At 35.8% G+C, this 15,024-nt stretch overlaps 2 protein-coding genes across 7 annotated transcripts in view; both read right to left on the reverse strand.

Moving 5' to 3' along the window:
* Positions 1-7,378, reverse strand: part of LOC109083140 (TGF-beta receptor type-1-like) — a 33,570-nt gene extending 26,192 nt beyond the window's left edge. The window contains exon 1 of the mRNA XM_042718197.1: positions 7,224-7,378. Coding sequence (XP_042574131.1) covers positions 7,224-7,314 — 91 coding nt within the window. The 5' untranslated portion in view covers positions 7,315-7,378. The remainder of the gene's footprint in view (positions 1-7,223) is intronic.
* A 2,046-nt stretch (positions 7,379-9,424) lies between these two features.
* The window catches only part of LOC109052326 (collagen alpha-1(XV) chain-like), a 38,074-nt gene continuing 32,474 nt past the window's right edge, over positions 9,425-15,024 (reverse strand). For 2 of the 6 annotated variants that reach the window (XM_042718199.1, XM_042718198.1), the window contains exons 33-43: positions 14,909-14,983; positions 14,215-14,240; positions 13,478-13,567; positions 13,230-13,374; positions 12,984-13,048; positions 12,754-12,882; positions 12,548-12,649; positions 11,579-11,641; positions 11,292-11,489; positions 11,051-11,166; positions 9,426-10,123 (exon numbers count right to left, since the gene is read on the reverse strand). In XM_042718199.1, the coding sequence (XP_042574133.1) occupies positions 9,907-10,123; positions 11,051-11,166; positions 11,292-11,489; positions 11,579-11,641; positions 12,548-12,649; positions 12,754-12,882; positions 12,984-13,048; positions 13,230-13,374; positions 13,478-13,567; positions 14,215-14,240; positions 14,909-14,983 (1,226 nt within the window). In that variant the 3' untranslated portion in view covers positions 9,426-9,906. Of the gene's footprint in view, positions 10,124-11,050; positions 11,167-11,291; positions 11,490-11,578; positions 11,642-12,547; positions 12,650-12,753; positions 12,883-12,983; positions 13,049-13,229; positions 13,375-13,477; positions 13,568-14,214; positions 14,241-14,908; positions 14,984-15,024 lie in introns of all 6 variants that reach the window. The other 4 variants (XM_042718203.1, XM_042718202.1, XM_042718201.1 and 1 more) reach the window with 3 other exon arrangements.

Raw genomic sequence — 15,024 nt, forward strand, 5'->3', positions numbered from 1 at the left:
GTCTACGTAATGCATAATTTTTTTTCTTAAAATAGCCTTATGATATATATATATATATATATATATATATATATATATATATATATATATATATATATATATATATATATATATATATGTATAAAATTTCCTCAGAAATTTGGTTGTGTATTTACATTTTTCTGGTTATCAAATACAGGCATAAAACATTAATTTAATTTGTCTTTTAATTATTGAAAATTAAGCAAACTTTATTTTTTGGTAAACAAAGGAGATTTACTATTAAAATTAAAACATGGAAGAAATGTTGTGTGATAATTCCTTCAAAAATTATGTTTGTTTCTTTTTAGGTGTAGTAGTAGTAGTAAGTTATGTACATTCTGCTGAACAATAGTAATACAATTCTGGCAAATACTTGTCTTTAAATTAAACCGGACTTTTATTTTGACGGGTTGCCGTGATTACCTTTACAGTTCTGTGTCTGTGATCTGAGCTAGTTTTACTCAAATCAAACGGTCAAATGCTCATGAAGTCACTCTCATAGCAGTTCTGGAGATGTTGTTCATGTATTTACGTCCTCATTTAGTTAGACGACAGACGCTGAAATCACCACGAGCATCACGCACGCACCCATATGTGTGTAATAAACAAAAACTCACATATGCTTTGCTATTATGTGGTAATTAAGTCCATACTTTCTTCTGCATTGGAGGCTCCTGTTGCCAAAAAGTCAAATTCCTTGTTTTTGAAAACATACTTGGTAATAAAGCTCTTTCTGACTTCTGACTAATTGAGATACTAAAATTCTTCAAGGGGTGGAACAGGCACTAAATTTTGCTTTGTAGTATCAGAGGACAGTTTAAGGCCGCCCTCTGGCTCTAAACACATTTCCTTAGTCATACACACATTGAGCTTGTCTGGAGGAGGGAGTCAGACATCCTAAGCTGCCAAGTTTGGAGAACATTACACAGACGAGGCTCCGCGTCCAAGCCAGTCGCCTGCTGTGAGACACACACAGAAAGACACTGTAGCCAGCAACACAACGCCACCAACTTAATTCAGATTACCACAACAAACGGACACTCGATACTCAACCACATGACCAAAACAAACAATGACTGGAGGAATGTGATCATAAAATGGACAGAAAAAATTTCTACTTTAGAAATCTGAAACACATCCTAACCCAATTATGGCTTGTCTTGTCAAGTGGCCTTTGAGACCTTCAATCAATCAGTGTAACCCCAGTCTGAAGGTATGTTTGCTGTCTGAATGGAAGAACAATCATTGGCTGTTAAATTGTTGACTGAAATGTTTTCTGGGAATTCAATTTCAGTTTATTTTCAGTTGTCTGAAGTCAATAACCTGCTCTGTAAACATTCACGTTGACCCTCTGGTGTTTCCACATGAGAGAATATGCTCAGGCACGCACGGATCTCTCTGTGAACCACAAACCACCTTGGCTCTCTCTTAGCAAAGGTTCATATCTGTCCATCAGTGGCAGTGTCCACAGGGGTTACTAATCTTTTAACTGTGGTGTGTCATTAGCACAAGAAACAATTCCTAACACAGAGGGAGGGGCTTGGGAAAAAAAGAAGAGAAAAAAATGGTCAAATCTACTGAATCTACTAAAGTTCCTTGGACTGACTCAGAAATCTTCAGTCTAAAAAAAGAATCTCAGAAAATATAAGTAGATATGTACTGACCCACATTTTGGTCAGGTTTTCTGTCATAACAAACTCATCTTCGGCCCAGTATAGAAACTGCTCATTACAACTGTCCTAATGTTGCCATACCTTTTTTTTTTTTAACTAAAATGTGTTCACTCTGCTAGTAACATCACAAAACAGTGCCATGATAAGTAGATGCTTACACAAATCTCTAGACATTTTTTTTATTTCAAAAGCACACAGTGAAATTTCAGCACACGTTGAATGCTATAGATTTGGTCACTACCTGTTGTCAAACAAATGGAAATCAGCTGATTCTGATGTTCAGGCAACCAATTAGCATCTACAATTTATTCTGCCCTAGAACTGGCAAAACATTTGCCTCAAAGGTCTTGTTTACACCTGAGACCTGATCCCAAAAGTAATGTGTATGGGCACCAAAAACTGCAAACACTATTTCCCCCACTAAGGAATTATAAAAACTCTGGAGGTGTAGTAACCATCCAAAGAAAATGAGTAACACGTTTTTTACATTTACACACATTTAAAATAAAAATCTATGCAGTTAGGTGCTCAAATAACTTTACAAGCAATTCACATAACTTATTGAAAAGGCATTAAAATGTTATGTTTGAAAAAGTAAAGACTGGTGATGGATGTTTCCCATGGCATTTTAGGATGGATGCGTGTATTTAATGGATTTCTCGGATCATACTACTTTCAATTCCTGTGGGACCTAAATTCAGAAATCTTATTAAAGAGTTAAAAGTAAACATTTAAATAAAGACTAGTCTCTGTTGTGCACTTGACTTGTGAGAGTTGGCCTGGCAAGACAGACTGTATAATGACATACACTGCCAGACACATTTGGTATCAAACGGACCATTAGTTAGTGATTGGCTCTGATGCCAGTGTACTGTTCTGTCTCATGCAGGTGTGCTATTGAAGGCAAGGACAAAACCATACTAAAATGCCCAGAAAAAAGAGGACTGTCCCACTGAACCCTGATAACAATGATAACCCTTGTGACCCTTGTGAATTATGCTGTGCACATTTTATTTGTGAATGTTCAAAAGCTAAAGTCTAAAATGACTTTTTAATACTACAAATTATCTGCATCAGTGATTTTGTTAACAGGACATATCTAAACATTCTTAGAGCAAAACTCCATTAACAAAGGAAAAACAATCTGCTAAAGTATGAGAACAATACAAGGTCAAATCTATCAAGATATCTCTGCAAATAACATTTCATCCAATTTTGCCTCTTGTTTTATGGGTATTCAAATACTGATTAAGAAAATAATTTTTAGCAGAGGAATTGTATTGGCACAGGCAACGTTCAACTGTATCAATACACAGTATCCTGTCTCTGGATGGCAACATGAACATGCATATGAAAATTATATGCAGATGTGATGCATAAAGAGCTGTTGCGAGCTGCCTATATGGTAATTTCTGGGATTTTGGAGTAAGAAATAAAGCTTGTGCACATAATCTCCCACTGGGATTTATAAAGTGTATTTTGTGCAATTTGTGGCATACAGTATGTACATTTTTTTAAAACATTTATGCAAAATCTGCACCTGCATACATATACTTAGATGAAATCTATGCAAAGTTTTATACATGAGGCCATTTGAGTGATCTGATCACAGCTTATAAAGCAGGGATAGGCAACTTCGGTCCTGGAGGGCCACTGTCCTGCAGAGTTTAGCTCCAACCCTAATTAAACACACCTGAACAAGGCAATCAGTGTTTTCGGGATTACTAGATAGATACAGGCAGGTGAGTTTTTATGAGGGCTGAAGCTAAACTCTGCAGGATAGTGGCCCTCCAGAACCGGAGTTGCCTATCCCTGTTATAAAGGGTCACGCTTTTTTGTTTTATTATTTAATTTTATTGTATTATTTAATTTTATTTTTTAATATGTATGTATGCATTAAAAATATAATTCCGGCAATAATAATGATGCTGAGTCAAATGAAGATAAAGATGCGTGTTCTTGTGTCTGGAGTGTTTATTGAACCAATCAGATAAGAGTAAGTTAGCGAGAGCCTCATTTGATTGGCTGCAAGAAGAAGGTCCCGCCTTCCACTCGCGCTTGCAAATCTGAAATCAGTGAGAGAATCGTGCCAAAACTGCAAGCGCAAAGACACAGAAGTACATTGGGTTATTTGGGGAACATTTTGCCCCACACACAAGTAATTTAGACATTTGCAACAGTTTATTTTTTACACACACACATTGATTTTACATGGTCAATCCATTTTCCAGTTCTTGATATGGTTGTTTTTGCTTGCAAAACGCTGTGCACAGGCTTGCAATACTTTTGGCTGTATTTGGGCGAAATGACAGTGCCAAAAGTGTAAGCACGGAAAAATGGAAGTCAAAAGAATACAGATCATATTTATTTTGCCTTAGCATGAAGTTGCAGTTTCACAATACATGAATTATACTAACAAAAAAACAGTAAAAGGCTGCAAATCTTTTTTTCTTACTTTAAACATGATTTACACTTTTACAAATATTTTCTTGCGAATGCAAAATTAATTTTCACTTGCTATCTTATGTACACTTTTACAAATCTTACCCATGCGCATGCAGATCTTTTAGGCTTCATTTTATCTCCATACATTACTGTTTACACTTGGTACATGTGTCTCAGACCACATGTGATTGGATTTTATTAAGGGGACCCTTTTTACATCAATGTATCTTTCAATTTTTAAACAGGAAAAAAAAACTCACTGGCTCTGAAATATAATTGAGGTACAATAAAGCAGCAATAGAACAGTGATGTGACCTCATTTGTTTCAGACTGCCTATGGGTTTTGAGTAATCAAAAACCCATTCATGTAGTGTTGTTAGAACATAATCTTACAGAGCAGATATGAATGCACCTTTCGTAACTGGGTCTCTCACAAAGACAAATCTTTAGATGTGTGTGATTTAATGTGGTCCATCATACTTATGATGATTACAACACATGACACATAAATAGACAAAAAACGTCATATTAAGGTTGCTGTGAGATCTAGAGAGATGCATTCAAATTCTGCATAGAAATCTGTTATAAACAGATCAGACAGCGCTGATGTAGAAAACCAGGAGCAGTAATGATAACTGTAACCATGGTGTTGTGGCAGAAATAGTCGAATGTTATTACATTATTAATTTCAGGGTTTGTACAGCCTTTTGAGAGAGAAATTCAAGCAATTTTCAATGACTTACAAGCATTTCACACAACTTTTTCCAGCACTTTAAAGCTCCTAAATGATCCAATTTGAATGATATTTTCAATGGGATGAGCAAAATATACTGTGGTGAACAAATACTTATGTAAAATTAGATGGCAGCAGAGGAGCACTTATTGGCTTATTAGTCATTCATTTATACTTTTTCCTTTATATTCTGAAATGATAAAATCACTATTATAAAATATCAAATCATCAAGAAATCAGAGTTTTGCTCTTTTTTGTGTATGAAGTAAAAAAAAGGTCACAGAGTGCTTTGAAAAACAAACTTTTCTTCAATTTGCGAGTAAATCACAATCACTGAAGTTAGAAGAATAATGGTACATTTAATAAGAGTACAATATATATCTTTTCTACATAAAAATTAGATTTTGCACACGTTGCTGTTGTTTGTAAGCTTTCCAACTCAAGCTTAGTGCTTTACTGTCAAATGTGTATAAACATGAAATAAACAATAAATGAAAATGTAATATTATTAGTAACTGCACTTATTAATGCAAAACAATAGTAATTTTGTCATATCATATATAAATTTGTCATTTATTTATTTATTTTCTCTGAAATTAAAAGAATACTGCACATTGCAATCTCTATGAGTTAAGTCTATTTATTATCAAAGCACTTGTCAGTAATACAGTTAAAATGGGGAAAATATGTGAATGATTGCATTGCAGGCTAATTTAAGGTGTGCCCCTAAATTTTCTGCTTGTGCTCCTAAAAATTTTCAGTCAGGGGCTACAGTGCTCCTAGTAAAAATAGTTAGTCTGGAGACCTGTTATGTAGGATGTATGCGCAGCGCACGAGCCTGTGAGAATATGCTAGTCTTGCGCGTTTGTTTACAGGAGCCAAGGAAGCAAAATGTCCTTACTTCTCCTCTTGGCTTACAGTGAAATTTTTCTTTACAAATCCTCATACTTCTAATTTGTGACCGGCATTTTGTTTTGTTTTCTCCTCTGCGCTTCTGCATTCGTTAATCACCGGTGCTTACGCTGCACATACGTCCTACGTCATTCGCCCAGAACGGCTTCTGCATACAACAGTTAGCCAAAGTGAGAGAACAGTGTTTATAACATTTTAAATATTTATATTTTTCTTACAAAAACGCATCCATTCGCTACAGGAAGCCTTTATTCACCCCCGCAGCCATCTGAGGCATTTTTTATTATGGATGGACGCACTTTATTTGACGTCTTTTGGACTGTTGGAAAAAAACACCCACCTTCTCCCATTCTAAAGCTGGAAAGAGCAAGGATAATTTTTATTAAAACTCCGATTGGATTCGTCTGAAAGAAGAAAGTCGTATACACCTAGGATGCCTTGAGGGTGAGTAAAACAACAAGCCTCGTCATGTTATCTCATTATATATCACAAAAGCATTTGAATGGTACTTGTTGTTGTGCTCGAAATAACTGCTGTAAGCTTTTAAACGTAATGCATGTAAGTGTCATTTGTATCCGCGACAGATGTAACAATTTATTGTGTTTCTACTGTTGTGAAACACGAGAAAACGCCTCTGATCAAACAAAACTGTTGCATCCATAGACGTTCTATCATATTAAATTTACTTAGCCAGAAATAATGGTAGAAGATATCAGCTATCCCAGAGCTGGTGTTCTGTATCGTCTGTTAAGAATAGCCAGTGATATTTGTAACGTACAGAAATAGTCCGATCTGTTATTACAAGTCAAGTAAACATGTAAAACAGGTTTCCTATCAGTCCACATAACTTGATGGCAGATGCATTGAAATGAAGACTTTGATGTCACTCGTGCGTATCGGAAATTAATAAGAACCTGTCTGGGCTGTGCCCTAAAACCATTTGAATTGATAAATGAGTCGACAGGGAGTTTTTAAATGTCATATTGTGAAATAATGTCTATCGCCACAAAACACGTGCGAAACAGACGTGAAATGGAAACGGACTGAAGGTAAACTGCTGCTCGCTAATGAAGGCAAATCTCGTCAACAGTTTCAGATGACTGAACATTTGATCTAGAGGTTGTTATAAATTAACAGGAGCTTTGAAGTATGGTAAATAAATACTGTGTCGCGATATCCAAACCTCGCGCGGTGCTCCGATTGCATGCGCGAGCCACTCCATCTCATCTCCCCGTCAGAAAAACGCTCGCTAACTGTTGTGGATGTGACTGATGTCACGGCACGAAAATCACTAAACACTCATGCCAGCGCACCTTCCTATGACCTGCGCCATATTTGAACACCCCTAGGTAACTAGTATTCTGAAAAATAGGAAACGGATAAAACTTGAGAAATGTAGGCGAGGGGAAACTACGAAGTGTTACAGTCCCGCAACTTACCTCGCGCCTCCTGGGTCACCGTGAATACGAGTAAAGCCAGCAGTATCGAGCGGTTAAGTAATGTTCCCACGTCCATCGTGGTAGAGATCATTGTTTAGGACTGGTCAGTTTTTTCTCACACATTCAAGTAGTCGGGTCTTTGCTTCGAGAAAGAGAGCGTTCTGATTGGTCAGCGCGAAGAAATATGCCCCGCCCACATGTTCACGCTTTACCCTGCCTCAGTTCAGCAGGGGAGTTCAGCTGTGCTTCAAAACTACTGCGAATCTGTCCTGTGAATGTTCTTTGGAAATTGATCTGATTATCCCAAATGCAGTTCTTATGATCAGCGAGATCATGAGATACTCGTGGCAGGAATTTTAAATGGACTACGCAGCTGGAAAAAAAACTGCTCTTAGATGGTTTTGGTTTCCACATTTACATAATAGCTATCATAACATGTAATTATATTTTCTGTATGAATGCACTTAAGGTGCCTCTGTGCACCATTAAACAGTCTTAATGCGTCTTTTTTGTTATGCATGTGCTGCTTTAGATTCAACTTTTGTGCTTCCATGACACACATATAAATAAAAAGGGTTTGAATCATTATTAACATACCTAATGAGTCTCTATATGGCCAGAAATGAAAGAACTATATGACCTCTGAATGAAATGAGCCAGGCCAGACACACAGCCTGAAGGAAGAGATTGATGAGAAGCTATTATCTGCAGTTAGTGCACTGCAGCACACTTCTTTCCTGATGGTAAGAGTGGAATTGAACTATTTGAATTAGGCTGACGGGGCATTTCTATTAGTTCAGAACTGCTCAGAATAGAACTAGACTGTGCTGCTGATGTACAAAACAGTGGTAATGACATGATGTGATGCAAAAGAATGAGGCCAATGATGACTGATTATTAAGACTATGTTAAAACTTTTTAGATACATTTTAGAGAAACTTGGCAGTGAAGCTCAGCTTTGCAAAAGGTAACACTAAAATATTATCTGTGCTAAGCTTTCCACTAAATCATAATATCATTATACATTTAGTTTTTATTTTTCAACCATATATCCTGCTTTATGCATCCCCACTCTGCCCCCTTGTGACCTAATATTTACCAAAAGTGTGGGGTCAGTAAGATTTTGTTTTTGAAAGGAATCAGTACATTTATTAAGCTTTAAATTGATCAAAGTGTCAGTAGAGACATTTCTATTCATCAAAGAATCCACAAAAATTCAACATTAGAATGATTCGTGACAGATTATGTGACCCTGAAGACTGGAGTAATGGCTGCTGAAAATGCAGCTTTGCCAACACAGGAATAAATTACATTTTAAAATATATTCATATAGAAAACAGTATTTTTTTAATTTTTTTTTCACATTCTTACTGTATTTCTGATCAGATACATTCAGCCTTGTGAACATGATTTCTTTCAAAAACATCATACAGACCCAAAACGTTTGAATGTTGGACATAGTCCAGTTTACTTTGAGAAGAGACAGGTACATTGAATCTTAAAAATGTATATATATTGTTTGTAATCCTTTCTAAAATTCTGTGTATTGTTCTAAACCACAATAACAAAAGACGAGCAGACTTATAAAACAAAACATTTATTTACTGAGCACCATTCAAATATGAAAAAGAAAAGGGGAATTCTCAATTATTGTTTCATACTAGAAAATAAACAACGCTGTTGCTTACTTTCCAGTATGTTTTTCTAAATGTCACAGAAAGATTAAACAGTGAAGAGTTATAATGTGGTTGTGGCCTCTGCCAACTTTTAAAATTAATGCTATTTAAATTATGTAGTATGTGCTGCTTTTACATTATAAATTAGACTTATTGCCTCTCTTAAATACTAGTTTAAATGCAAGTTCACAAAAAGGAGCTTTGTGGTTGTGAAAAAGAAAACAAAACAAGAAATTATTAATACAGTGCATTTTAACAACTTCCAAATCTCGCTCATATGAATACAGTATATCCTTATCCAAATACTGTAGTGAAAGTGAAAGTGAAAGTGACGTGAATTCACAAATGGTGACCCATACTCAGAATTCGTGCTCTGCATTTAACCCATTCCGAAGTGCACACACACAGAGCAGTGAACACACACACAACTGTGAACACACAAAGCAGTGGGCAGCCATTTATGCTGCGGCGCCCGGGGAGCAGTTGGGGTTCAGTGCCTTGCTCAAGGGCACCTAAGTCGTGGTATTGAGGGTGGAGAGAGCCCTCTCCACCCTCAAAATATTGGCATTTAATCTGATTAAAAATAAGCATTGTTTATCTATCAATGTTTGTGGTTTCAGATTTGTAGTTAATACATTAAACACACACAAAAACTCTGTATTAGTCATTGTTAGGAGGGGCTAATTTCATTTGAGAAGGCACAGAGTGATGCGGTGAGTTCATACAATAGATCTACTCTTGCTTGTTGATGTCTGGCTGAGGTATTCTTTGGTATTCTAACAGAACTCGGTGGGTCGTTGATTGAACAGTATCAGTGGGTGTTTTATACATATTTACATCATGCTCAGAGAAGAAGTGAAACATGATTGCAGTGTCATTTCCCCTGGCTTATAACTTCTCATAAGAGCTCTCTCCCTAATAAAAGAGTAGATTGGATATTTCCCCCAGCAGTCCAGCTACTGCTGCTCCCTACATCTGCATTACTTTACTTTAAAACTGTCAGCTTTCTAGTTCCTTCCAGGGTTCTGGATGTAGCTGTTCTCAATGCAAAGCACAATGAAGTGGTTTGAGCAGCTACGTGCGTGCTGTCCCAGCAGTCTGCCGGTCTGCAGGAGAGACGCCTGTCCCGTCACCGCCATGTCACCCGTCCGCCAGGCTTCACAGTAGCTAGTTGTCATTCGGATGCCCGCGGTATCCGAGCCGTGCCACACCAGTTTCTGAGGCTTAAGTCATAATAACATATCACTTATTAATTCATGTTTGTTCATAATATGAGAAATAATATTAAATTAGATTAACCTGAAAAGTTCAAATATATGTAGAAATTTGTATCTTTCAGAATATGTCACATTTTTCCAGTTTGAGGCCTTGAGCCATAGTAACATACAGTTTATTAATTTATGTTTGTTCATAATCTAAGAAATAATATTAATTTTGGTAACTTGAAAGATTAAAATATATATAGAAATGTAGAGATGTATATTTTTCAGAATATAAGTAACATTTTTCCAGTTTCCGAGGCCTTGAGCCATAGCAACATACAGTTTATTAATTTATGTTTGTTCATAATAAAATAATATTAATTTTGATAACTTAAAAGATTAAAATATATATATAGAAATGTAGAAATGTATATTTTTCAGAATATAAGTCACATTTTTCCAGTGTCTGAGGCCTTGGGCCATAGAAACATACAATTTATTAATTCATGTTTGTTCATAATATAAGAAATAATATTAATTTAGATAACTTGAAGGTTAAAATATACGCAGAAATGTAGAAATGGTAAAATTTTTAATTTGTGTCTAAAAACAGCCCGCAGCAGTAAATAAAACACTGATTGGCAACACCGATTATAATGTTCATATACTGTACATTTACATTAAAATTTACATATACATTATTTCTGAATGTGACAATAAAATGTGACTTTGTTTGTTTGTTTTTCTTAATGCAATTTTGACCTAGTGCTTATTTTTCAGAAAATAGGGTGACTAAGATTAACAAATGCTGTAACATATTCTTTGATCGTTCATTGATATATATCTAATATATTAAATATTGTAGCATACAGAACCTTACTCAAAATGTTACCAGACAAATTAATTAAATACACACGTCTGAGAAAAGCAAAGGGAAAAGGCTGTTTACCAAGCTTGATCTGACATGACATTTCGTCCATCAAAGGAATAAATCGGTGTAAGTGGATCAAAAACAGCCCCGTCACCAGAGAACATAGCCATCCAGCTGCCGAAAAGCACATCTCCCTAGAGAGGAAACACAAGAAGCTAAATTTAGACAGCTAGACTTAGGCAAACTACATGTATTGTGAACACACTGATCAATAACACATGATTAAAATCTACTGTTGCAAGCATGCTCCTTTACATACTTTGAGGTTCACCACTGGCATGCCGAAGCGGTCCCCTTTCTTGACGATGCTGGAAAGGTCTTGTAGGTGAGAGGAGAGGAAAGCTCTGTAAGTGGATGTCAGGCCCCTGGCACGGGCTTGCTGGTAACACTGATAATCTGCCCCTCGAATTCCATGCATGTCCCCTGTGAACGGGGCATTAAGTGCCACCAGGTGCAACTGAGAAGATCAAAGGTCAAAGATCACATCAAAGTGTTCACCTTTTCATATCAATTATTTAGGAAGCAACAAGGTTAAGCAACCCTTACCGCTGGCATTGAGTGTGCATTCTGTAGAAAAACATGGTAGTCTGGCAGGGAGCTCTTCAACTCCTGACATAAACATTAGATATTCACATCAGACATTAAGATACAGTATACAATATTATAAATGATATTACACTTTCTTTCTATAATACTGAAACAGTTCTCTTGGTTTGATAAATGGTAGTAGACGACCAAAGATTCTAAGATCATACTGTGGATATCGGTACCATATCGGTTATCGGCCCATATTAGATATTCTGTATCATTTTTTTAACATTTATTTTTGGTGTTTTTATGCCTTTAATTAATTCTAACAGGGGAAGACCACAGCACAACAGTGCTACATGCCAGCGCATGAATATTTTTTAATTTATCAGTACGATATTTAATTGTTCATGTTCATTTTGATTAACCTTTCTATAACCATTTCCTTAATGTTAACTTAAAAAAGTGAATTTAAAAACAATACATTTGATCTTAAGCAAATCTCAAACAGAATGTTTATTATTAACTAAATTAAAACTATTAAAAACAAGTTGAAATATAAATATTAGATGAAAAAAATTTACTTTAACTAAAAAACTGAAATGATTTAAAGCTAAATAGAATAAAAACCTAATAAAAATGACAAAATGGCATAATAAAATGACCAAGAAACCAAAATTAGAACAAAACTCAAAATATAAAAATAAGAGCTAATTCACAACATTTATTAATGCTATAATAATATATAAATGATACTAAAATAATACTGATCTTAAAATGACTGTTTTTCTTTATACTGTATATTAAACTGTTGTGATGCCTAAACTCACTTGTAACATTTAAAATGACTAATTTAAAATAGCATAAGATTTTAATATCAGCTGTGTATTAGCTATCTGTGCAATAATGATCAGTTTATCGGTATCTCCCAAAAGTTGAATATCGGTACATCCCCATACTGCTGTATATGTATGATGCATAACGCACCTGGCTATGAACTCTAGGTACACTGCGGTCGCTGGGTCTGCTCAGGCCTTGTGACAAAGCAGATGAGGAACTGTCTTGAGGAACTGGGATTAGCTCTCCTAGCTAACAACACAGTTACACATCAGAAAACATTTGAATAAGCAGACAACAAAGAGCAAAGTTGCTCTATTACTTTTGTTTCTAAGGGAAATGTAAAGAGTAGATACCTCAACTTTCTTCCAGCCCCCTCGTACCCTGATATACAGTTCACTCTTGTCTATAACATATGCCAGAGTCCCTTCCGCAGCCTGGCTGGTCTCTCTTATCAAGGTCTGACTGTTTTTATATGTTCTTACCTGGGAAGGCAAAGTAAGCAGTCATAATGTAGACAAATAAAAAAATGCAAGGCGCATTTATTATTTTATGAGCTCGCTGAGTTTCGTGCCATTTGACTTACAGGGTTTCCATGGCCAGGAGCACCAGGTGGCCCTTGAGGACCTGGAGGTCCAGGGAGACTCACAGCTGAGACAGAAACAAGTAAAACAGAATCTTGGTGCATTATTAAGTTGTTGATAAGAAGTTTTAAGCCCTGATAAAGTCTGAAGTCTGAGAAAATCTGTTTAAGAATGCACTCGGGGTAGTTATTTAAAGTTTGGAAAAGTTCTCTTTTTGCAGTCATGATAAAGAAGGTATTTGTTGTTACCAGAGCCATATGCAGATGGAGTGCCTGGTGGTCCAGGAGGTCCTGGTGGCCCCTGTGGTCCTGGAATTCCATAGCCAGGCAGTCCTGGAGGGCCCGGGGGACCAGTGTTACCAGGAGGACCAACAATAGAGTCACCTTTCGGTCCCTAAAACACAAAGCGTCACATTGGGGCTGGAATGTGAAAGGACTTTCACTTAGTAAAATGTACTAGGATAGTCTCAGTTTATGTCTTTTTTCAGATGACTTACCACAAGGCCTGTCCTCCCAGGCAGCCCTGATGAGCCAGGCAAACCTGGATCCCCCTTTTGCCCCTTGTAGCCATTATCACCTTTAGCACCCTTAAGAGACACACACTCAACACTGTCAACAACAGCAATGTCAACCATAACATGAACAAAATGGAACTGTAGCTGTTCTGATCACTCAGTAATACTCAGTGATGTCAAATTTTGTTCTCATCATCATTATTTATTTAAACTTTTTTTGTGCTATTTTTCTCAGTGAAAGCTCTTGTAGTCCCATGAGGATCCCAAGACAACAGTTTGAAAACCCTGTCACATAAGATCCATTCACGGCTTGTTAGAACATAAATATAAGATTCTGACTAGTAAAAAGCATTCACATCCTCGTAATTACAACTTGTAAACTCTGAATTTAGTACCTCCTGACTGCTGCATTGTCACTGCAGCAATAAAAAGTAGTTAAGCAGCTATCTCATAATGTTTCTATACAATATTTCCAATAAATTACACAGATTTATTTTGCAATTAATTTAATAAAAATGCATACATATAAGTCTAAGGTAGACTAACTAGAATGAGTTTTCATGTAGTAATTATGGTAATTATGACATAGCATGAATGCACCATTACACACAAGAGTGTGTGCAAATTTTTGTCCATTTTAAGTTTTACGTGCTTATAGAATCTACACAAATGCTTAAGATATTTTTCAATGATATGTGAGATACTGAACAAGTGCTTACCACATGACCATGAGGAAACAAAGGCACTGTGAAGAAAGAAAACATAAAGAGCATTGTTGAGGTCTAGTCACTGGACTGTCTATCAGTGCCATATAGACACTCAATGCATTTTTTTATATTTGTTTATAATCATTCATTCAGGGACAAGAAAAATTAATAATACATAAAAAATCAATGTGAAATGTGACATATCTAGCCAGAGTGACCAATTTTAATTTGTAGTCCCAGTCCCAATCTGTAGTGTTTTTCATCCCAGGTTGATGGGAAAAAAAATCAATACATTAGTACATTTTATTACTAAAATCCCTATAATGTTCACAATTTTGATTTGACAACCCTTTTTTATTGATATTTTCTTTTTTTAGATAAAACACAATAACTTTTTATATCTTAATTATAATAAAATTATTAATTATTAAATATAATTGTGACAGGAATCTATTGCATTCATGGGTTCCTCTAAAGGCAAAAGAAAACTGACTAAAAGTATTTCTTATCAGTGGTAAATAACAATCACTCTCTGTACCCGTGTTCCTTCCTGTTATTTGATTTATGTACTCCTTAAATATGGGTGGAGCAAAACCATGAAGAACCTTAAAAACCAACATTAAATTAGGTAATTTAATCAATTATATACAAATACAATGCACAGGGTTATAGGTAATTTCCCAAAATAAGACTTTTTTTAATATACCTGCAGTTCCTGGCAACCCAGGATTTCCCACATCACCCTTGTCCCCTTTGACTCCTAATGATGCTCTTCCATTGCCTGTTTCAATGGGAAAAATATCATGAAATATAAAATATTAT

Source organism: Cyprinus carpio, chromosome B2 (assembly GCF_018340385.1).
Source record: "Cyprinus carpio isolate SPL01 chromosome B2, ASM1834038v1, whole genome shotgun sequence".
Taxonomy (NCBI): Eukaryota; Metazoa; Chordata; class Actinopteri; order Cypriniformes; family Cyprinidae; genus Cyprinus; species Cyprinus carpio.